Here is a 24744-nt window from a genome sequence, read left to right as displayed (position 1 = left end):
TCAGAACAAAACCCTTACTTGAATCCTTGAACCAGCACATCGTCGATCTGGAAGAGAGAAGCCTTCTCAGGTGCATTGCCACGCACCTCGCAGAGCCGCGCTGAACTCACCAACCGGGGCTGCATTCCTTTACTCCATCGTGAATCCAGCATCTCCAGGCCATTCTTCAACACCTGGGAGAGACAAGAACAGATAGGTGAGCAAGGGCAATACAAACCACCCCCAAAGACTTACCTGATTTACCACAGGGGGGTACTCACCTCATCTCGGGTCGGCGTAGTCAATTCTGCATCACTGCCGCACCCCGGCCCCTAAGGGGAAAACAAGGACAATACAAATCACCCCCAAAGACTTACCTGATTACCACAGGGGGGTACTCACCTCATCTCGGGTCGGCGCAGTCAATTCCGCATCACCGCCGCACCCTGGCACCTAAGGGGAAAAAACAAGGACAATACAACCTACCCCCAAAGACTTACCTGATTTACCACAGGGGGGTACTCACCTCATTTCGGGTCGGCGCAGTTAATTCTGCATCATCGCTGTACCCCGGCCGCAAAGGGGAGAACCACAATAGACTTACCAGGATCTTACCAATTGCCACTTGGAACTCTTCTGGTGGTTTAAATCCGCAACCTGCAAGGAATCTGGCAGAGTGAAGATCAGACTTTTGAACTCTTACGAACAATTGGACTTAGAGTCAATACTGGAACTCACCAATTCCTCCACGCCAGTGAAGTAACTGGTCGTCTACGCGCTCCTGCGCTCGACGCAGGATGGAGAGCTCATCTTTCCAAATCTTCAGGTGAGATTTAGAGGGAACTTCAGGAGTGTTCTGTGGGCAGACAAGGGGAGTGGGAAGGCGGGTTAACGCTCAGATTACGGGAGGTTAATTCCCTTTCTCCATTGCAGAAAGATATTCGTACGAGTCCAACAAACGAAGCTAAGTGGGTCTGTCCAGTCTGTCATCTCGGCTCTAGGTGTTACTCTGGTGGAAGCAACAGCGGGCCAATCCAGATCGACGCCCCCGTGGGAATCAGGTGAGCGTAACACCCAATTTTACCATTATTATAGTCTCAATGTGCTGTTAGCGAGTGCCCTAAGCGGACTGAAGTTCAGAGAGTTGGAGGTCATGGAGCACGATTAGGGTGTGTGCGTGTGTGAGCATTTGGCCAAGCAAAGGCTTAGCAGGGCTGGCCAGGCTCTGGTAGAGGAGCAACCTATGCGGTTAGGCATGTGGATGGATGCTGACAGGAAAAGGGATGGAGTCAGTGCTCCAGACTCGTGCTGCATTCTGCTGTCAGAGGTGTTGAGGCCTAGTGTAAGTATGCAAAGGGTTTATGTGAACAGCACAAACAAATTTTGTCGTAGTCCTTGCTGCTAAAGAATTATTGTGTGATGTATTGTGGGTTTCATTACGGGTCCCCAACCACTGATTAGCTGACATGAACAGAAGACCGCCTGTCTTTTTAAAATGGAGGAACAGTAAAGTGTATCAAATTGGGCAAAGTTGGTGATTAGTTGAAATGCGTCTGGGGGCCTGCCTTGCTTCCCTACTTGGCTGGTGACCATTACCCTTTTTAAAATAGTTGAATAAACGGAATTAGAGTATTGGTATTGTTGATCTTCTGGAGGGCATCCTATTTCACAAGAACGCGGATCTACTTTCACAATATTGTGCCCTTCCCTCTCGTTTAAACTGACAGTAAACAAGAGGATTGCGAAATGGCTCTGTGGCTCCGGATCCTGAAGTGAATTGCCTAACATACGTGCACCAGTGGTTTCCTGTCTACGAGGCGGTGATTCATGCCATGAGTGTAATAGTTAGACGTGCAGAAGGCTCAGTAGTCGGCCAGGCTGAGAGGGTAGTTATTCCGCCATCACTCTGCCAAACAACACCATCACAAATGTCATGAAGTCGTCGGATTCCATGTACCAGAACTTACAGTTCAAAGACAAGGATCCCAACTCTACCGTTGATGAGCTAAAGTCGGCGGGGGACACGAGCACATCTAAAGGTAGGCAGATGATAATTTCCAGAAGGATTGTCATCTATCTGTCAATCATAGGTCGAATAACAGGTGTTTGTTTTGGGGTTTGGATTGTGTTTGGGAGGGGCTGCACCGATGGGTTTTTGGGGAGCGCGGCAGACCAGCAGGGAACATAGTTCCACTACTTCTTTTCGGACACTTCGACCACTGCTGTTAATGCTATTGATTCTGTGGGCTTCTTTCTGCTAATTACGTATCTAATTGCTAAGTGGGAGTATTACATAAAGGGCTTACATTTTAGAGAAATAAGTAATTTGCACATAGGGGACCGGATGCGTATGCACGTTTGTGCAAAAAGGTCCCCTCTGGACAGATTTTGACTATTGCAATATGCAGTGCGTAAAACGTGTGAAAGCACGTGATTTTTCTTAAACGTTTTTGTTCTTAGTAGTGCAAAATGCAATGTACAATTTACAATGAGTCTTATCAAATACACCTGCTCTCAGCAGGTGCTAAAACAGGCGGTTTTTGCCAGCATAAAATGTCATGCTGGCAGAAAACCAAGTGTTTTTTAAAGCAGAGCAATAATGGAAGGTAACAAAATGACAACTGTCCCGTGCTCCCACACCACTTTCAAAAACCTGCCTGCAAAATAACCCTGAACATAAAAAACAGTGTTAAAACCGGAATCATCAGTGATGTGAACTGTGATGTCATCATTGTGGTCATAGGCTGTGCAACAGGGGGTGTGAAGTTAAGGTGGCTTTAGCTGAATTTCAGAGGTTTTGTTGCATTAAGTTCTCACCTTAACATCCCTGCAAATATCGTTTTTTCATTGAACATATATATATATATGAACAGCACAAACACATTTTATATATATATATATATATATATATATATATATATATATATATATATATATATATATATATATATATATATGTGGAGATAGGGAGAGAGGCTTTCCCTGATATGCCCCCGCCCACCCCCTTCCTTTCAGACAACCAGACAATCTCAAAGACTTGATGTTAAGAAGCAAGCAAAACAATAATGGGAAGTTTCACATGAGCATGCAGCAATGTTATGTATCTGATTATGTGTATGAAATGCCACACAGGGGCCTGCGCGCATGCTGTGAAGACAGGCTCCTAGAGAGCTCCGCCCGTGATCCTTCCATATGACAAGAATATCGCGGTAACGGGTCGGTAATCCAGGACCGGATCTGACAGAACGGAAGGGGAACCACTTCCCGACACTCTCCCTGACTCCCGGCCCGAATCGGAGAAGCAAAGCCAGAAAACGGGAAGCCCAAACTCGAGCCCCTGGGGCCCGCAAGATGGAGGCGCCCGTTGCGCGGCAAGACTAGAGCTGTGACCAAGTGCGACATACTGCAGGGTGAGACGTACGCTGGTACCGAGGACACCGGGGCTAACTGATCGTGCTCCGGCTCCGCCTCTGCCCTGGTGACTGCGTGGAAGTGCGGAGAAGTCTGGGATCCTACCCTCCAGGCCTACGGAGTGATCAAGGTGGAAACGGAGAAATTCACCCCGAGCCGGGAAGAGCGCAGCAGGTGAGGAGGAGGGAGCGGATCCTGCCTAATAGACCCGGGGTTCCTCCATCGAAGCTCCTCGAAAAGGAGCAGACAATAAGCCCCTGGCAACGGAGGGCCGGGAAACACCGAGCCCCGCAGGCAATCCAGCGATGACATAGATGGTGGACCCCTCCCGCCCCTCCAAATCCCAAATAAGCTTCTGAGAGAACGCCATCTTGGATTCGAAACTCACGAGCCGAGAGTCTGCAGACCGGCCCTAGGGAAGCTCCTTGCTAGACACAGTGGCAAAGGCGGGCCGAGACCCTGAAACCGGCGGGCTGCCGGGGCCTACGCCCGGCCGTATCGACGGTCCGAACAGCGACAGCATCCCACCCAATTGCCCTGGAACCGAGAGAGGGGTGTTCGCGAAACCGCAACTAGGTCGCCAGATACGGAGCTGCCAAGGGCTACTCGATATCTTTAACACATCAGCCGAAAAGAAGGGGCTACTGGGACGATCTACACAGTGCTCGGAAACAAACCCGCAGCCCCCCCAAAAATGTCTCCCCCCAAGAGCAAGCTGAAACTGGTCACCATGGATTCCTTCACGACAGTTAGACCCCAGAGACAGTCACAACAAGACCCAGAACCTGTCGAGGAACTGCCCCAACAAGGAGAGGATCTCAAATATGCGCAAGTCCTCCAAGCAATAGTGGCCCTCCGCAGATCACTCGAAGGAAGACTGGAAGAGGTGAAATCGGACATTCAGCTTATGCGTCAGGACGCCCGCAACCTAACGGAAAGGGTCACAGTAGCAGAGACCACCCTCCAGGAAAACGTAGAGAACACCAGAGTCCTGAAGAGGACGGTCCAGGATCTGGAACAGAAAGTGATCAGGCTGGAGGCCCGCTCCGAGGAGGCCGAAGGACGGGCCCGCCGAAACAATATCCGCATAATAGGGGTCCCCGAGGACTCGGAGGGCCCAGACCCGACAGACTTCATCGAAACACTGTTGCTACAGGAAATTGGACCGGGTAACCTCTCCCAAGGTTTCTCCGTGGAAAGGGCCCACAGATCCCTCCAGAAACGTCCTCCACCCGGATCCCATCCATGCCCAATTATAGCTAAGATCTTAAATTTCCGAGATTGAGAAACCATATTGAGATACTCCAGAGAAGGAGGGGAGATAAAGAGGAAAGATGCAACAATAGTTATATACCCCGACTATACCCCTGCAGTGCAACGAGCAAGGAACTCCTTTATCTCGATAAAAGCCCGCCTAAGGAATCTTAATTTAAAGTACATGCTGCTCTACCCATCACACCTCAAGGTTCTCTATAATGGAAAAGCGATATTCCTAGAGACTCCGGCCGCGGCCAACATGTGGCTAGAGCATAACAACCTGGCAGATGATGGAACAGGACCTTCAAAGGCGGACCGGGGCTGATTGGGAACCTGCCAGAAAGAGAAGGAAACGGTACTCCCCGCATAACGACCGACCTCAACTAAGCACCATCCAATGCAAGCCTTCAGTAAAGTAAGCTATACAAGTAAGCTATATCGGACGAGAGCTCAAAGGACCAAACGAGTGAAGTTAGGCAACACACCCCACTGAAAACTGTGTGAGCAGCCTGCCCACACACAACCTGATCCGGAAGGCCAGGAGTGGCCTGGAAGGCTCGGGACCCCCTGAGCGTTGCAAGTTGGGAGCAACTGCTAGGGACTGTTCATCTTGTTGTGTTTGTTTTTCCCCATTCAAGGCAATGGGAGTTACTCAAGTTACGGAATCTCCTACAAGTGAAATGAGCGATGCTGGAGAAGGTGGACGGGAGGGGAGACGGCATGGACCAGGGGACGCCACGGAAGTCACTGGTGGGTGCCGGACTGATTCACTGACAACTCGATTGATTCGAAATGGCATCTAATACTAAAATAAAGATAATGACCTGGAATGTGAGGGGCCTGGGAACCTACTTACGCCGGAATAGAATCAAGTCTTACTTGAACAGGAAAATAGTGCAGATAGCGCTGCTGCAGGAGACGCACTGCACGGCGGACTCCCTGGCTAGACTGGGAGAACATTGGGGGGGACAGGGCGTGGGCACTACCTACTCCAAATACGCAAGAGGTGTGTACACTTGGATCCATCCCCAACTCCCTTTCCACCTAACCAGGTCTGAGACAGACCCTGAGGGCAGGTTTGTAATTCTCTGGGGCCGCTTGGAACAGGATGAAATATGTATAGTGAACTCTTACCTCCCCAATACTAGCATTCCAGCACACTTGAACTCCATGTATGCTAAAATCGCACCTTACAGACATGGTATTTTCTTATGGGGGGGGGACTTTAATTGTGTCCATGATGCGAGCCTTGACAGGTCCCAGCCCCACCGGAAAGGGCCCTCAGCGGCAACCACAGCCTTGTCCTTATTGTCAGATAGGTTGAACCTGGCTGACGTCTGGAGAGAGCGCCACCCTGATTCTCGGGGGTACTCATACTTCTCCTCCCCTCATGATCTCCACACGAGGTTAGACTACATCTTCGTAGGCGAAGAACACCTGTCACGAATAGAAAAAGCGCAATATTTGGGAAGGACCATTTCAGACCACTCACCGCTCTTAATAGATTGGAATCAAACGGGCCCCAGACCCCCTATCCCTATGTGGAGAATGCCGATAGACGCTTTAAGTGATCCGGTGTTCAGAGTAGAACTGCATGAATTTATAGATGGTTTTGTGGAGAGGAATACGGGAAGCGTTGCCCGCCTGAGCACGATATGGGACGCTCTCAAAGTAGTGGCGAGGGGGGAAATCATCGCGAAAGCAGGGGGCATCAGGAAACAATTGAGGGGTGAATTAGATCAGTCGGAATGACAGATTGAGCAGCTTAAGGAACTTAGAGTTAAATGTGCCCAGGCTTGGGAAAGACTAGCCAAGTTTGATTATGCCACCAAAACAAACAGAACGCACAGAGAAGCCGATAGACCTAGCAGAATGCTGGCCTGGTTGCGTAGGAAAGAACTCCCCAAGCACACGATTACCATGATACAGACTGAAGAAGGTAAGGTAGTACAGACACAGCAAGATATAAACGAAACCTTTAAGGGCTTCTACGAACACCTTTACTCTCACAAGGATCAGGTTCCCCGAGACCAAATCATAGACACCCTGGAGGAAATAGGGCTCCCCAAATTGACCCCTGAACAGGCTGAAGCCCTTGACGCAGATATCACAGCGGAGGATATAGCAGAAGCAATCAAGTCACTGACCAATGCTAAGACCCCCGGGAGTGACGGACTGCCCACTGAGTTTTATAAGGCATATGAGACCTCCCTAACACCCCTGTTACATGAGGTCTTCCAGGAGGCACATGAGAGAGGGATACTTCCTGACGGCATGAGGGAAACCTTGTTAATTCCAATCATTAAGCCAAATAAGCCCGCCGATAAATGCGACTCCTACCGCCCAATAGCCATGCTTAACTGCGATGTGAAAATATTGACCATGGTATTAGCAGACAGACTGGCGAAAATTATAGGGTATGTGGTACAGGAGGATCAGTGTGGCTTCATACGAAGCCGGAACACGACCATGAACCTACGTAGAGTGCAACAGGTTATTGCCCAGACAGAGGCTAATACGGAGACATATGCGTTGCTGTCGCTGGATGCCATTAAGGCATTCAATTCTATTTTTTGGGAGAGGCTCGTGGAGGTCCTTCTAAGTTTCGGCTTTGGCCCAAGGTTCACTAGATGGATCAAGATACTCTATAACAGACCTACGGCCAGAGTAAAAACAGGGGAACACATATCAGAAGCCTGGGACATACGCAGGGGCACTAGGCAGGGATGCCCGCTCTCCCCCATGCTTTACGTACTGGGACTGGAACCCATTGTCATATACTTCCGAAGACAATTCTTTGATGCCGGGATACGGCTGGGGGTATTGACCATATTATTTCTCTTTACGCAGACGACGTACTATTATACGTCAGAGACCCACAAAATAACGTGCCCACAATGTTAGACGTCCTAGACAACTTTGCAAGGTTCTCTGGTATACAATTTAGTAGGGCAAAGTCCTGCCTCTTCCCTCTGGCAGGCCTCAAGGGGAAAGACATAGCAGAACTTCCTGCGGTAGGAATACACTGGGAGCTGACCTCATTTAAGTATTTAGGCATACACATAATGCATACCCCTACAATAATGCATGAACACAACAAGAAGACTGCGATCCCTGCCTTGAGAAAATCCATGCAATTTTGGGCGAAACGCCCCCTATCCATGATGGGAAGAGCTGCTATAATTAAAATGATTGTCCTTCCCAGATTCTTATATGGGTTCCAGAACATACATTTTTACATTAATGCGCCTTTTTTCCGCCTGCTAGAAAGGATAACCCGGGACTTCTTGTGGGGGTCAGGGAGACGCAAAATAGCATTTTCCACCCTGATGCTACCGTACACCCAAGGGGGAATCCAACTCCCGAACTTCGAAAAGTACTACCTTGCAGCACAGCTTAGTTTTGTCACTAAATGGCTAGCAGATGAAGCCACATCCGAGACCCCCCTCCTGCAGACCCTAGTATCCCCGTTGCCTATGAAAGAACTCATCTGGGCCCCCTCCCACCTAATGCGAAATGCCCCTTCCATGGCTATCCTGGGGCAAAAAGTATGGCGCAGGACAGTAACCCTCGCCTGCTCTAAGCCCCACTACTCCCCGGACATACCACTACTCTCGGACATATGTGGCTCAGTAGCAGATTTACACCACCTCAGGCGCTGGGAAAGGAACGGGATATACTCATGGGGGGACCTGTTTGCGGATGGGGCCTTTAAAGACTTTGAAACACTTCAGGAAGAAGATGGAGTCCATACGGGCCAGTTCCTGTGGTATCAGAAGATGAGAACCACAGCAAGAACCAAATGGTCGTCATGGCCGGAAGAACCGGAACCAAACCCCCTGATCACACTACTTTATGCTCTAGGCGAGGGCTGGAAGCCGGTGTCCCAGATCTATGCCCACCTGAGCGACGCCCCCAACCCACGGGGTCCCGCTTTGAGAGGCAAATGGGAAGCAGACATGGGCCGGGAACTGTCAGATGGAGAATGGGAAAGGGCCTTGACATTCCCCAAGTCTGTCTCCAGGAACCACAGGTTCAGACAAATACAACTCAACCTGCTACACCGAACATACCTAACTCCATCCAGGCTGGCAAAAATCAAAAACACGTTGCCCTCTAACTGCACATGGTGTGGACAGAGCAATGCGGACTTGATCCACGTGTTCTGGAAGTGCATTAAGACACAATCCCTGTGGTCCGCCATACAGCAGACAAGCGACAATCTGGGGGTGACTAGATACAAATGGACCCCGGAGGAATGCCTGCTCGGCACATACACCAGACCGGCTAAACTCAAGCACCTCACCAGATTAATGGACATTATGTGTATACTGGCAAAGAGGACCATGGCAATGTCTTGGAAGAAAATGACTGGGCCCCAACAGAAAAGCTGGCACTCTGAACTGAAACGCTGGGTACGAGCAGAAACAAGGGCTTGGGAGGACAGTGTGGCCAGATCCACAGATGATTCTAGTATGACCCTTGAGGCCTGGAAAGAACTCACAGACTCCCTGTTCTACCCCTCAGATGACAAGCCCCCATGAATTGGTATGAACCCACTGAAACAAAACCATGAACTGAATTGACAAGACCTGTGACCACCACGCCGGCACCCCACTGGGCTTTCACAGGCATGGTCCCCTCCTTTTTCCCCCCCTCCAGACCATCAGGATCCCCCCTCCCCCTGCTCCACCAAGCAACATCACCTTAACAGCAAACACTGGGAGATAGTTAAATGTTGTAATGTTAATTTGTTAAATGTCAAATGTTTTATTCTGAAATGCTCATTATCCTAGAAATGCGGACACGCCTGGTGTCCTGCAAATGTACTACATAACAATTGCCAATAAACAAATTTGAAAATAAATAAATGAAATGCCACACAGGGGATTACTGTGTTGGGAAACTGGCCAGCAACTACATTATCGGATGAGCCCCCAGAAATAAAGCGTTATATGACAGAGTAACAAAACATCCTTCGGTGAGCACTTTTTTGAAGGAAATCGCACCCTTGAAGATGGTAAAAAAACAGTGAAATTGCAATTGAAAATGTGACCAACAGCCTAATTAATGTTCACAATGCAATTGCCCAACATGAGACTGGCTGCCTTCCCTATCCCAAGCTTAAATATAGATGGCATGGTGGGCATCAGGCTCAATCGAGATCAATATGCAATTGGATCTGCCCAAAACATGCCAGACTGCAGAAGGTTTGCACATGCCATGACTGGCACTACCCCATACTTCCCCTCCACTCTGAGACCAGTCTGGCAGTGTTTATTTCTCTTGACTGCTTGAGGTTCACTATTTAAATCGTTCAGACTGGAATGCGTGGGGGTAACTTCTGAAGTATGAGGTTCTTTGTGAGGGAACCACAAATCAGAATCATAGCACAGATGCAGACAGATATGACATACAAAGGTCAATTCACAGGCTGTCCTGCTATTCTTTTATGTTATTTTTTTGATGATGATGATGCTGTTTATTACATTAATGTAACATGTCCACTAAATAGTGGAGGGGCATTTTCACAAACTGTTCACTTTGTGATGGAGGAATGAGGAGCTACTCCTAAGAGCTTCATTCGTCCTGCGCCTAATGAATTAATCTGAAAATGACTTTATTAGCCTAACTAAGGTTGCATCCTATTGTGTATATGTATATATGTTTTCAAGGAAACAGCTTTAGTTGAAACATTGTTAAGGTGAAACAATCTGATGCACCAAAACCCCTGAAACTAAGTGAGAGAAGGTTAGTTGAATTGACTTTATGGTGGTGAATTAATGCCAAAAAGATGTTGGCCGGTGTCGGAAGCTGCACAACCTTAACTATGAGGCTCCCATTCCCAATCCCCTAAGTACACAGATGACATCACAAAAGGCATCCCTGATGACATCACATGTGACATCACTTAGGACATGTCAGATGCAAACAGTGATGACACCACATGGGAAATCAGGTAGGACACCACCTATGCCCTCCCCAATGAGCTTACTGGTAAGTCCAGACATTGCGAAACATTTTTGACTGTATTTGAAGATATACCACAGATGCAACATACCCTGTCTTTTAGGAAGATCTGAAAACATTTGTCAAGCATTGTAAATAAGGATGATGGGGAAAAGTGAGGTGGCTGTAGTGGGGTACTGTGATGAGGAAGAGTAAGGTGAGCATAGTGGGGGACTGTGATGAGGAATAGTGACATGGAGATAGTGGGATCCTCTAAAAAGGAAGAGGGATTTGGTGGTAGAGGGGTACTGTGATGAGTAAGAGTGAGGTGGTGTTAGTGGTGGACCGTGACAAGGAAGAGTGACATGTGGTAGTGGGGTACTGTGGTGTGGAACAGTGAATTGGTGGTAGTAGGGTACTGTGATGAGGAATAGTTATGTGGGATACTGTGACGAGGAACAGTGATGTGGTAGTGGGGGACTGTAATGAGGAAGAGTGAGGTGCTTGTGGGGGACTGGTGAGGAAGAGAGTGACTTGGTGGTAGTTGGGTACGGTGATGAGGAAGAGTTATTTGGTGGTATTGGGTGCTGTAACTAGGAAGAGTGATCTGGTGGAAGTGGGATACTATGACACGGAAGAGTGTGGTGGTAGAGAGGGAATGTGAATAGGAAGACTGAGAATGGGTACTGGTGTGCTGTGAGGAGAAAGAGTGATGATGTTGTGGGGGACTGTAACAAGGAAGAGTGAGTTGTTAATAGCGGGCTGTGAAGAGGAAGATTGAGTTGGTTGAAATGGGGTACTGTGATGAGGAACAGTGATGTGGTGGTAGTGGGGGGTCTATGATGAGGAAGAGGGAAGTGGTGGTGGTCGGGTTCCGTAATAAGGAGGAGTGGGTTGTTGGTAGTGGGGCACCATGATGAGGAAGAATGATTTAAAGTGATGTGGTAGTAGTGGGTAACTGTGAGGAGGAAGACTGCTGTGATAGTGGGATACTGTGATTAGGAAGAGTGAAGTGGTGGTAGTGGGGTACTGTGATGAGGAAGAGTTAGTGGGTGGCAGTGGGGCACTGCGACGAGGAAGAATGATGTGGTAGTGGGGGGCTGTGATGAGAAAGAGTGAAGTGGTGGTCGCGGGGTACTGTGATAAGGAAGAGTGAATTGAATTGATAGTTTATTTATATAGCACCTATACACAATGTGTTTCAAAATGCTTCAAGTCAGGGAGGATACAAGGGAGAATACAGTGACATTCTAACAAGTCCTTGATACATAATTAATGAGAAAATTAACTTTCATACTTGGCCTAGCAACATTTCTGATAGTGCAAGAGCTATAGACGAAAATAAGGAGGGGAGACGGCGTGGGAAGGAGAAGGCGACAGACAAGCGGTTACCTTACTAGGCCTGATGACTATTGTGGTAGTGTCAGAATTTGATAAGAGGTACTAAATCTGAAACAGACTAAAAGCATGAAAACACACCCAAATCTGAATGACAGCCAGGATCTGAGGCTAGCAGAGGGTGCAAACACACAGTGCAATCAGAGGTGCAGACATGGGGTACATGCAAAGAGGAAATAGAATCACAGGAGGTTAAGTATGTCCAGAGAAGAGATTTTACCAAGGTTATGAAGGTGAGAATATGGAAGTCCAAATTTCTGAGCGAAGTAAGGTAGCAAAATCTTGGTAGTTAATGTGCTAGGGGTGAAAAGAAATATCTCAGGAAGTGTTCTGGCTGCGGACAGGGAGTCAACAGGGGCCTTTGTTGTGGGCCTTAGGTGATCAGGTCCGGTCCCGCCTCCTGGTTGCTCTCATTGGCCAATAACAGCCAAGGCAACTAATTGGCGGTGGGAGCCAGGCAGGCAACACAGACAAGGCCAGGTGGTGCGGCCATCTGGAAAGGACCGAGGTGCAATGAGGCACCAGTCCAAAAAGTCAGAAATAACATTACAAAAGACCCAGCAGTGGGTAACGTCGCATAAGGATGGGAATCCTGCGATCCTTAAACTGCCCATGATAAGCAATGATTTTTGTAGTCAAATGCAGAAAAACTGCGCAGTAGGCGTGTTACACACCACACATGTGCACGCGCTTACCCCAGGAATCTCTTGCATTCTGGGTGTTGATAAGGCAGGCAAAAGGGCTGCAGGAGCAAACATCAGGCTTGGTGTTGATGGTGGGATGAAGAGAAAGAAATCCACAAGTGCGTTGTGGTATTGGGGTATTGACGGAGGAGGCAGAGTGACATGGTAGTGGTTGCGAACTGTGAGGATGAAGAGTGACATTTTGGTGTTGGGGTACTCTGTGTACTGTGATGAGAAAGAGTGAAGTGGTGGTAGTGGGGCACCCGTGATGAGGAATAGTGAGTTTGTGGTTGTAGGATACTGTGATGATGAAGAGTGGACGACTGTGATGACGAAGAGTGATGTGGTGGCAGTGGGGTACTGTGATGAGGAAGTGTGATATGGTAGTAGACGAGGACTGTGACAAGGAAGAATGAGATGGGATAGTGGATGGATGCAGGGGTACATAGGTGAGATTACTATTCAGTACTGGGGTGAGGTAGAAGGATGTGGAGGTATATAGGTAACATTACAATTTTGTATTGGGACGAGGAAGACGGATTTAGGGGCTTAGGTAGGAATACTAATTGGGTACTGTGACGAAGAAGAGAAAGATAATGTAGATATCTTCCCTGCTGATGTCAGGAGTGACTCGAGATCTTCACTGTTAAGTCACGAGAAAAGCTTGTCCAATGAAAACAAAGGATATAGTAGCATCAGCTTCCTTCAGTCTTTTGTTACACACTGTTTATTCATGTAATGAAGATATAAGCTTTTTTAACACATTTAACACCCACAAAACACTAATAGCCCCCTAATGCTCCTCTCCCACACATGTTAAGTTAATTTCGGAAGCAATCACTGTAAAAGCAAATGATATAAAAAAAAGAAAAACAGATTGCTTCCTAAATAAACTTAACATACTCCTTTTCTCCAAACTTGTAATCACAGTAATTGCCACATCTCAATATATTATAATTTTGAAGTATTTACTCTTTTTTTCTTACCACTCGATACTAATCCAAAAACTCAGCAACACGTTTGGAGAAAATGAAACTCCACCATCCAAGCCCCAAACTTTCACCAATCATCCTTTCATAACCTGCCCACATGCTCCCTAGCCGTAACACTACCCTACTTACAACCCTGATATAATTCTAGGGCAGTTTCCAAAAACGAATCGAGAATCAAATAGAGATTTACATAATTATGTTTTTTCAGAAATTAAACACCTTGACACCAGCAACGCATCATGGAAGATATAACTTAGTTTTTTGGTGAAGGGGCACCCACTCTACTCAAAATAAAAACAAACTAGTGGACGGATTTACACAAAACTATCAAAGGATTTCCTTCGAGCACTTGGTGTCCGACTTGTTTCTTATTTTGTGCAAATCCGGGGAGCAGGTTGAGCTGTGTGCTTCAGCTAAATTTCCTATGGAAAATAAACGAAAAAATGAAAAACATACCCTTGATTTCATCCTTTTTATCTTTTGAACTGTAACATGGATTCACACAAAATTGTCAAGTTCTGTGGTACTGGGACCCAAATTACAGATGGCAAATGTTGCCCTGATCCGTTCCAAGGCTCGAAAGGTATTAGCCATAGAATTCTTAGCATTTCCTATGGATGATGGGTTTTACCTTAACACAAGGCAGACAATATGTCAGTGTTTAGTCATGCATGTATTGTGTCAGACTGCACAGGGCAACCTATTGTCCACCTTTGGCACTCCATTGTACATGAATCATGGAAATATTTAAATGCACCTAAAATCATAATTGCCTTGTAGCAACACACTATGCAATTGATATTTGCCTCCAGTGCATAATTGGCACCCTCTGACACAATTATCGGCTCTGCATGATGGTTTAAATGTGTTTTCTGATCCCAACAATGTTTTCCTATTCTTCTTTCCATCAAGACGTCACAATTTCACAAGTTATAGTGCACATTTTTCACCATGTTCTACACTATTCATCTCTGCTAATAATTGTTCTTTCACCTGTAACTGTAAATTCAATATGTGCTTGAAAGGTAGTTGCTTTCTTTATTTTTATGTGTGTTCCGACTGCAGTCTGCCAAAGGCATCAAACCCGTAAAGCTTTGAATCCACAACAATGGAAGGAAGTGACTTCAGAAATATCAAGTAACATAAAATAAAATACCATTGACCACTAAGACAACTGGAGCAGCTGCTCTACTAAGTACTTGCCTGCATGTTTCATGATTGATAACAGACCTTAGGATGCATCCGTACCTCACACCATACAACTAAGTGAGGCCCCAAGAACCAAGCAAAACTCTCATAGATTACATCACAATGTATGAGGGCAGCATCCAGGCCCCTTACAAAGTCTTCATGCAACACTTAATTCTTCCTTAGCCTTCGCTTCCACCATTTTAATAACAAGTAGCATCACACTCTCCAGTGAGAGGAAGGGAAAGAGAGTGAAAAAGAGAAAACATGAGAACAATGAGGAAAAGAGAGATATATAGGAACTATGATGGACTAAAAGAAGCAAAGGTAGATTAAGCAAAACAGGGGGGAACTGAGAGAGGGAGACTGTGACTGACTCAGAGACTGGGCCTGAGATATGCTCTAATTAAAAGGAAGGCCTAGTACTATGACGAAGGCGGATGACTGGAATGAAGGACTCCGATGATGTCAAGGACTATGAGAAAGTGCTATGATGAAGGACTATGATGAATGTCTATGATGAAGTAGAGGAGGAGGGCAAATGTAAAAGGGTATGACAGATGTCTACGATGAAGGACTATGATGAAGGAAAAGGACTATGAGCAAAGAGAAAAACTATGATGAAATACGATGATGAGGGACTATCATAAAGAAAACTAGGGCAAAGCTCTATGACAAATTAGCAGGACTAGGAATAAGGATTATTACACACAGGAGAAGGGATATAACAAAGGACAATGATGAAGCAGAAGGTTTGTGATGGACTACAATGAAGAAAAAGGACTATGATGAAGGAGATGGGCTATGATTACGAAGAAGGACCAGAACAAAGGAGAAGGTCTATGAGGATGATTTATGGCAATGCAGAATAACTGTGACAAAAGAGGCGGTTTATGAATAAGAATTATGACAATGGAAAGTTATTATGAAGAAGAAGGAATACTATGTTCAAGAAGCAATATTTTGAAATAGAGGTTTTATGACAAAGGACTAAGATGAAAGAGAATGATTATCATGAAGGACTTACATGAAGGAAGGTCTATGATGAAGAAGGATTATGATGGAGTACTATGACAAGGGACTATGATGAATGAATATGATGATGGAAAATGACAGAGAAAAAGTATGACAATGGAATATGATGGAGGAGAATAATATGATGAAGCAGAAGGACTAGAACAAAGGTCTACAACAAAGGAAAATGACTTTGATGAAGGAAAAGGACCAGGACAAAGAAGGTTGTTATGGTTTGCTTCCTATCCACTCAGTTATCCCTGGCTGCATGCATGATATTATAGGAGTTCTGCGCGTGTCTGTGACCTGTTCGGCATTCTGGGTATGCCAGTTGGAGAGAGGCTGGTTGAGTAGGAAGGTGTGCAGGTGGATACCTCCTCCCCTACCTTGGGTCATTTACTTCGACGTGCCTGCTGTGGCCTGTACTATACCTGCAAAAGTAATTTAGGAATAAAGACTCGCCATTTGCACCTGTGGCTCCTGGTCTACTTAGTTGACAGCTTTCCTTAGCATTGGGGGTGAGCTGAACCTGCAACAACCTGTGCTGTGCTGGGAGAAGCCTGGGTGAAGATTGTCCTACTCAGCTCTCACCTATACCAACCACCACTACCAAGCACAGCTGCCATCATGCTGTCCATACCTGCTGCCAGAGCTTATGCTATGCATCCTCTGCGTCTGCCTTTGAGGGCATCGCTATCAAGAGATTACTACAACTTACTTCCAGTTCTGCATAGCCATGCCCATCCTTGGTGACCTGCAGATGGCCTAGATGCCCTATGCTGTTTAAATGTGCTCTGGAGGCATCATTATTCTAATATGAGCAAATCCAGCGGACATAACAATTTTTCGGAGGCAGCATTGGGCTAAACTGATCATTCTTGAGGGCCTGTGGCACTTGCCATAATCAGAACCCCCCCCCCCCCAGGTTCTGTGCTACTCTTATTCAGCAACTGCTTGGCAGGGAAGTCATAGCTAACATCTGGCCATTTTCCATTTTCTCACCTCTGAGCCTGCCAGTATGATGATGATGTGAACAGTGTCACGTGTTATTGTGTTTGGGGCACAGGAACGTCATTGATTGGCCAGTATGGTTCACTGATGGTTGGAGAACACTGTATATGGAGTTGGTCAGTGTGAGAAGGAGCTACGAGTATGTCCCACAGCTCATGGTGCCACTGTGTCTACTGAGGACACAAACCTCAAACTTGGTACCAGTGCAACATACCTTCTCTCCTGTTTGCCCTTCTCAAGAGTACCCTTTCTGAATTTGGCACTGATCAGGTGCTGCCGAGTACTCTGTCGCCTGCACTCATTGTTTGTGGCATTCCTGTTACATTGTGACTTCCACTCCTCTGGGGGCCTGAAAAGGCTCTGGCTATCTTGGATGCATGTCCATTTTTAGGGGTCTGTGAACAATTTTCCCCATTATATTGAAATGCTTTGCTGCAGTAAACTGAATATCTGATGGGCATGGTTTAAGTGCAAGGCCTGTTAACCTCTAAGGTGTTTTAACATATTTTAACAGCAATTTTAATAGTGTCTACCAAAACTTAATTGTGATGTCAGTGCTGTATCTTGCTTATATGGGTACAGGCGTAAGAGTATTGTGGCTTCTGTTTGGTCAGCCTATTGTCCAGGTGTGTCATTTCACCAAAATGCCAGGGGTAGTGGAAGTGACATTGCACGACCCTTGACCCCTGATGACATCACAGGAAGTGATATAATTTGTCCCCACCCTGAAGTGACATCACGAGAAGTGGTGGATCAAAACCTTTCACCCCGTGGCAAAACAGGAGGTGGCATCACACAGCATTGTTTCCAAGTACACTATGAAAAATATGGTTTAAAGTGATATACATTTCATACAAGAGTGGACCACCATATGTATCGTCAATATCACCCAACCTGTGATGGTAATCATTTATCAACCTCAGCAGGATGAAAGGCTAAGTTGACCTTGCTGGGAGTCGAACCTGAAACCTGCAGATGACACACGCATTGCAGCAGCGAGCGCTCAATCCAGTGAGCTATCTTACTGGCTATAGCTATTAGAAACCCAGCCATTTTAGAAACAAAGAGCCACATGTTGCTGGCCACAGCCCAGGAGCCTCAATAAAAATAAAATTAATAAACGTTTGTTTTCGTGTTTCTTTTTAGGGGTAGCAAGGGAGACCACACGGGTAGCAAGGAGGGAGACCTCAGGGGTCACAGTTGCATCCCCTAGCAACCCCTAAATGACGTCCCTGCTATTGTCTTTATGGATTACTTGTTTGTTGTCTGTTTTATCCATAGGTTACAACCTTCTGGCAGACATGATGTTCTAGACAATGGACCTTGTTAGCCACCATGTCTAGCCTTAATAGTTACTTTTGTCTTAATCTTAAGCTGCCTACTAATTGCCTTGTGGGTTGGCGGGACAGCATTGTCATGTTATGTGTATGGGACCAGTTTACTGACTCTTGCTTCACTGGGTTCATGGACTAGAAAATTGCGGACCCAGGGTGGGGGAGAAATTAGTATTTTCATGTTATGGGTTGTGTGCTTGCTAGTTGGTGATACTGTTTGTGATTCAAGCACTGTGCTATTGATGTTGCCACCTTCGTACTTGCTTTTGTTTAGCATGTGTGGTATTGGATTCTGTTTTTGCATTCTGCCTGCTTCTGAGAGAGTTGCTGCATGTGACTGAGTGTTTTGCCTTTGTCTGATGTTGTTATGCTACATGTGTGTCCCTGGTTCTGTGTAAAGAGCCAGTTGGCAGATGGTTTGCACTTGTGCATAGCTACATTATTTTTCTGCTGGTTCTCGTTGTGTGTTGTGCACTTACTGTCTATCCGTAGGCTACTTAACTATAAGTGGTGGTGCTTTGGTCAGTTTTGAATGAGCAGCTGGATGTGGTATACTTTTACTTATGTATTTCTGAGTGTGTTGCCCTCAGCATTTGTATTAAGTTACTTTGGTGTTTTTGGAATATGGCATGGTTTGGCGTTTGACCTGGTGTCTTGTGGGGCTTGTTCCTTGTGTGGCTGCCGAGAATGGCTGACAGTCTCAGCTTTTGGTGGCTATGTTTTTGACCACTGCCTTGTGATAGTGGCAGCAGCATGCTAACCGTTTGTGGAGGTAGATGGGGACCTATTGGGCTCATGTCGATGGGTTCAGTTAGTTTGCTTGTTGGTTATTTTGCATTAGTTCACCTTTCTTATACTGTTCTACCTCTTGCTTTAATGTGAGTCCCATTTAAGTATGTTTCCGTTTTTCAAGTTTCCATAACTGGGGAGATGTGTTGTGATGTGCTTTCTATATACTTTGTCTTCCATGTCTGCATGCATGATGTCATGATAGCTCTGAGTGTGTCATGGTGTGTGTCTGTGTGTGCGTGCATGGGTGTGTGCATGCGTGCATGTGTGTGTATGTCTGTTTGAGTGTGTGCGTGCGCATGCGTGTGTGTGCGTGAGAGAGAGACACTGAGTGCTCTAGATATTACTGTCAGAGAAAGGCTGGTTGTCTGGCTCATTGAGACGGTACGCCAGTGGATGTCCTTTTACCTAGCGTGAGTCCAGTGCTTCTATTTTCCTGCTGGGACCTGTACTAAACCTGCACCTCCACAATAAGAATACATATACTAATTGTGCACCTGTGTCCCCTAATCTACTTACCTGACAGCTTGTCTTAAGAAAGGACTAGCTAGAAAGCTTCTGACAAAGGAATATGATGAATCTCTATAAAGAAAAGAATGCTTGATAAAGGACTATGACAAAGGGCAGTAATGATGATGATGAACAGTGACAAAAGAGAAGTATGGCCAAGGACTATTGTAAAGGCAAAGGGCTATGATGAAGCACCATGATGAAGGGGAATAGCTAGGCCAAAGGGCAATTATAAAAGAGAAGGACTGGAAAAAAAGGTGTATTAAAGACTATAATGAAGGAGGGCTACAAAGAAGGAAAAAGGACTATAACAAAGGAGACAAACTGTGATTAAGTCTATGGTGAATGAGAAAGACTATGACAACGAAAAAGGGCTTTGAGCAAGGTGAATGATGCACAGGAAATTACTAGGCTGAAGAATTATGATAATGAACCATGATGGAGTTGGACAATCACAAATCAATGTGATGGGCTATAATGTTGAAGAAGATCTATGGTGAATGCGAATGCCCATGATCGAAAGGACTATGACGAAGGTCTTTGGTGAAAGAGAAGGTCTAGGATGAAGGACTATGATTAAGAAGGACTCATATTAAGGACTATGATGAAGGAGAAGGACTAGGGTGAAAGCCTATGATGTAGAAAATGGAGTATTATGAAAGAGAAGGACTGTGATGGAGGATTGGGACAGTGATGGGGAAGGAATATAATGAAGGTGTGTGAAGAAGAATGACAAAGATAAATTACAATCAAAGAGCAGAAGGACTAGGATACATCACTATGAGGTTGGAGAAGGACAGAAATAAAGATGTATGAAAAAAAGGACAACGATAAATAACTTTGAAAGAGGAAAAGGGTTAGGGCATGGGACTATGATGACAGAGAAAGACTAGAATTAATGATCATGAGAAAGGACTATGATGAAGGGCAAGGAGTGGGATGATTTACAATGATGAAGGAGAAGGACGAGGGTGATGGACTTTGATGGAGAAGAGCCAAGATAAAGGACTAGTACAAGAAGAAGGGCTATGACAAAAGACTATGATAAAGGAGAAGGACTATGATGTAGAGATATGAAGTATGACAATGCCTAGGATGAAGGACTATGACAAAGGAATATGATGAAGGACTGTAACAAGGGAGCAATAATACCAAGTAGTAGAACTAGAAAAAAGGATTGTGAAGAAGTATTGGAATAAAGAACTATGATGACGAAGGACTATGAAGGACTATGAAAAAGGAGAAGGACTATTGCAAAGGACTATGATGATGGAGAAGGAGTATAATGAGGAATAAGGTCTATGACAAAGTAGAACTATGCCAAAATATTTTGACAAAGGACTAGAATGAAGGACTACAATGACGGAGATGCACTGCAATGAAGGACTGGTATGAAGGACTATGACCAAGGTGGAGTACTTTAAAAAAGGATTGGGACTAGGATGATGGATAATTATGAAGGAGACAGACTTTAATGTAGGCATGTGATGAATGACAACTACACCAACAAAGGAATAGGATGAAGGACTGTGATGAATGAAAAGCATTAAAATCAAGCACAATGATGAAGCAGCCCACTATGATGAAGAAGAAGGAGGAGGATAAAAGAGAAGCAGCAGGTTCAATGCAGGATTATGACAAAGAGCAATGATCAAGGAGAATGACTTTGACAAAAAAGAGAGACCATTACAAAGGCCTTTGAGGAAGGACTGTGGCAACATATTATAACAGAGAAAAAGGGCTATGACTAATGACTAGGACAAATGAAAAGTAGGAAGGAGAAGGATTACAGCCAAAAGGAGAAGGGATAGTGTGAAGAACTATGACATAGGACTAAGGCAAACCACTATGACCAAGGATGAAGGCAAAGGACTATACAGAAGGACAAGAAATATGATTGTGTATGATGATGGAGAAGGACTATGACAAAGCACTAATATGGAGTATGATGAAGGAGAAAGACAAGGAAGAAATAATATGAACGACTATGATGAAGTAGGAGGACTTTGATAATGGACTTTGATGAAGAGAACAACTGTGATAAAGGAAAATGAGGAGGCACTATTATGAAAGAGATGGACAATTCAGTCGAATGAAGGACAATTCAAAAGGAGAAGGACTCATATGAAAGACTATGTTGAAAGAGAAGGACCTGGACTAAGGAGTAGGACAATTATGAAGGACTATGATAAAGGGCGGCAAACAGGGCAAAGCTTTATAATGAAAGAGAAAGTCTATAATGAAGGGGAAGGAATATGATGAACAATTATAGCAAAGGAGAAGGACTAGGAGGAAGGACTTTGAGAAAGGAGAAGCACTAGAACAAAGAACTATGATGAAGGAGAAAAACTAACTATGACAAAGGAGGAGTAATATTACATAGGTCAAAGTTAACCAATTATGACAAAGGAGAAGAACAAGGATTAAGGACTATGACAGAAGGACTTGGGTGAAAGACTACAATAAAGGAAACTAGGACAAACAACTATGTGAAGGACTTTAACGAAGTAGAAAGATGAGAAGAAAAGCCTACGATGAAGGAGAAGCACTATGATGAAGGGCAATGAGGAAGGACTTTGATAATGACGAAGGACCTGAACAAAGGACTATGATGAAGGAGAAGGGATTGAGTGGAGAAATTTGATGAAATAAAAGGACTGTCTTAAGGACTAAGTGGTGGGACCATGATGAAGGAAATAATGAGGAGGATGACCTGGATAAAAAAGATGGACTTTGATTAAGAACCTTGTCAAAGGAAAAAGTATGATGGTGGAATATGATGAAGGACAAAGACTAGGATGAAGGACTATGATGAAGGAGAAATGCTATGATGAATGAGAAGTGTTATGGCAAAGGAGAATGACTATGGTAAAGCTATGACGAAAGACAAGAGAGAAGGAGATGGCCTATAAGAGGAAGTAATTTGACAAAGATGATGCCCTATGACCAAGCACCAAGACCAAGGACTATGACTAAGGTCTATGACAAAGGTCTAAGATAACAGTCAATGCTGTAAGCAAAGGTCTATGATGGAGAAGGATGATGACAAAGGAGAGTGACTAAGATAAGAATTATGATGAAGGACTATGATGAAGTAGCATGATGAGGGAGACTAGCTGTAATGAAGTAGAATGACTAGAAGGAAGGACTATCATGTAGCTTAATGTACTATAATGAAGGAGACGGATTAGGTAGAAGGGCTTTGACAAAGGATAAGTAATATGAAGGAGGATAATAACGAAGGACTGTGATAAAGGAGGCGGGAGATACTGGAAAAAGGCTATGATGACGTAGAAGGACCAGGACAATATAGGACTATGATGAAGCAGCATTTCTAAGGTCTATGGATGGACTATGGAAAAAACAAAGGGCTAGCACGAAGGACATGAAGAAAGTATGGTGAGTGGAAGGCCATTTTTTTAATGCAACAAATTGATACCAATAGCATTGCCAGTTGACATATCAACCAAACATTTGGTGTGCCAAAATGAAAACATCAGCAACAAGCATACAAGTTATCTTTGAAACTGAAGAAGGCAATTAATATATCCTGGACCGTAGATTAAAATGCAAGTTGAGCAAAGAATTGTGTCAATGTACTGTATGTGACGCTGCCAGTGGTCTTTCTATGTTCATCGTTTTTGAGTGGCATCACAATGGTGGGTCTCCCTGGTGACTGGTAATATTGTGGTATAGTCCTGCTAAGGTCCAAGAACGTTGTAGCTTTCTTCTACAGGTTGGAGCCCACATTAACTTAATTGCTATGTGCCAGTATTGGCACTTTTTTTCCACAAGGATGAGAGTAGTTGTACTAATTGTCTTGGCATATGGAGAATCTCTGGAATATGTGTCTGTCTGTTACTTCCAGGACTTCAGCAACTAGAGTCCTTGCTTGAAGTTTTTTTAGAGATGGTGGAAGAATGGGTGCCAGAGACTCTATGTGATGTTACCATGATACATTTCATTGCATTAGGCAATGCCAAAGTAAGTTTGTAATAGCGCACAGCTTTGATTGGCATGACTTTGCATCACTGTTTTACTGTCTGGAAGTGAAGTCACTGCACAACTCAGGCATCAGACAGACATGAGTCTGGCATCTGGATGAATACTGCCTTGGATGCGTATCGCCTATATGTCATGACTCTCTGGTGCCAGATCATCTAACATTTGCACGAATGCTTAAAATTTTAACCCATTCTTACACAGAGGCGTAGAGAGGGTAGGGCCTGAGCGGCAAGGCCCACCCAAAATCTGTAAATGCCCACTCAGCAGCACTGTGTGGGCATTTATAGATGTTTATGCCATGGCAGTGGGCCCAACTACATTAGCTTCAGGCCCCACTTGTTAGACAGCCCTGGCTACGCCTCTGTTCTTACATAATACAAGTGAGTGAAGTGTGGGTCCAAGTGTGCAGTCAGCAAGGAAGAAGTGTCTCTGCCATTTCCATTGCGGATCTGGAAAGCTCCACCTACCATCTTACAAAGCGGGTTCCTCCCGCTAAGCGGGCCGCGAAGTGTGGCTCCAAGTGTGCAGTCAGTCGTCAGCAGGCATCAAAACTGCAGGGCTGCCATCTCTCACGGATATCTCCACTGGACTCCTAATGCTGTGAGTATGGAGGGTGCAGTGACTGTCTGCTTGTTTGGAGGTTCCAGAGCTGAACCAGACTTGCGGATTGGAAACCTCTCTGCTCCAACTGATTTTTTACTAGACTCCAATTCGAAATCTATCAATCCACCTTTGATATCAAGTCTGCTTGCATTCCAATACCCACTGCTGTCCCTTGCCCCTGGACTTTACCACCAGTTTTCCACCTGGCGCTATGCTGGTGGGCCGCTTTGAGCTTGGTGGTTGAGTCAAGTGCAAGCGCAGTGCAAGAAGTTTGACGGTCGTTTTCTGGGGGGCTGCGAGGAGTTGTAAGTTACATTCACCCTACTACGTTATTCTTATCCAGCCATATCGCTCTGCTGTCTGTGGACAGTGATCTACATATTTAAATATGATGTTAAAGTCTACGGGTAGTGTGCGCCTGCATAGTGATGTCACAAGGAAAGGGAAACGATTAAGGAGACCTACATACACCCGCAAATCACAGAAAGAAGCCCCGAAAACAAAAACAAAAAAGAAATAAAGATAGTGGTTCTAATGGCTGTGTACTGCCTACCACACATTCTAGGATTTCAGGATGTTTCAAAGGATTGCGTAGTGTCACTACACAGTTGAAAAGCAAAA

At 45.2% G+C, this 24744-nt stretch overlaps 1 protein-coding gene across 5 annotated transcripts in view; it reads left to right on the top strand.

Annotated features, from left to right (window-relative positions):
* Nucleotides 1–24744, top strand: part of LOC138453515 (CD209 antigen-like protein C) — a 347556-nt gene that overhangs the window by 44461 nt on the left and 278351 nt on the right. For 4 of the 5 annotated variants that reach the window (XM_069606469.1, XM_069606454.1, XM_069606434.1 and 1 more), the window contains exon 1: nt 1845–2018. The exons of the other annotated variant lie outside the window; for it this stretch is intronic. In XM_069606469.1, the coding sequence (XP_069462570.1) occupies nt 1913–2018 (106 nt within the window). In that variant the 5' untranslated portion in view covers nt 1845–1912. Of the gene's footprint in view, nt 1–1844; nt 2019–24744 lie in introns of those variants that run through there. 5 annotated transcript variants of the gene reach the window in all.

Source organism: Ambystoma mexicanum, chromosome 1p (genome assembly GCF_040938575.1).
Source record: "Ambystoma mexicanum isolate Mex_15411 chromosome 1p, UKY_AmexF1_1, whole genome shotgun sequence".
NCBI lineage: Eukaryota > Metazoa > Chordata > Amphibia > Caudata > Ambystomatidae > Ambystoma > Ambystoma mexicanum.
The sequence above is the reverse complement of the archived record's forward strand: the minus strand, read 5'-3'. Positions and strand labels throughout refer to the sequence as shown.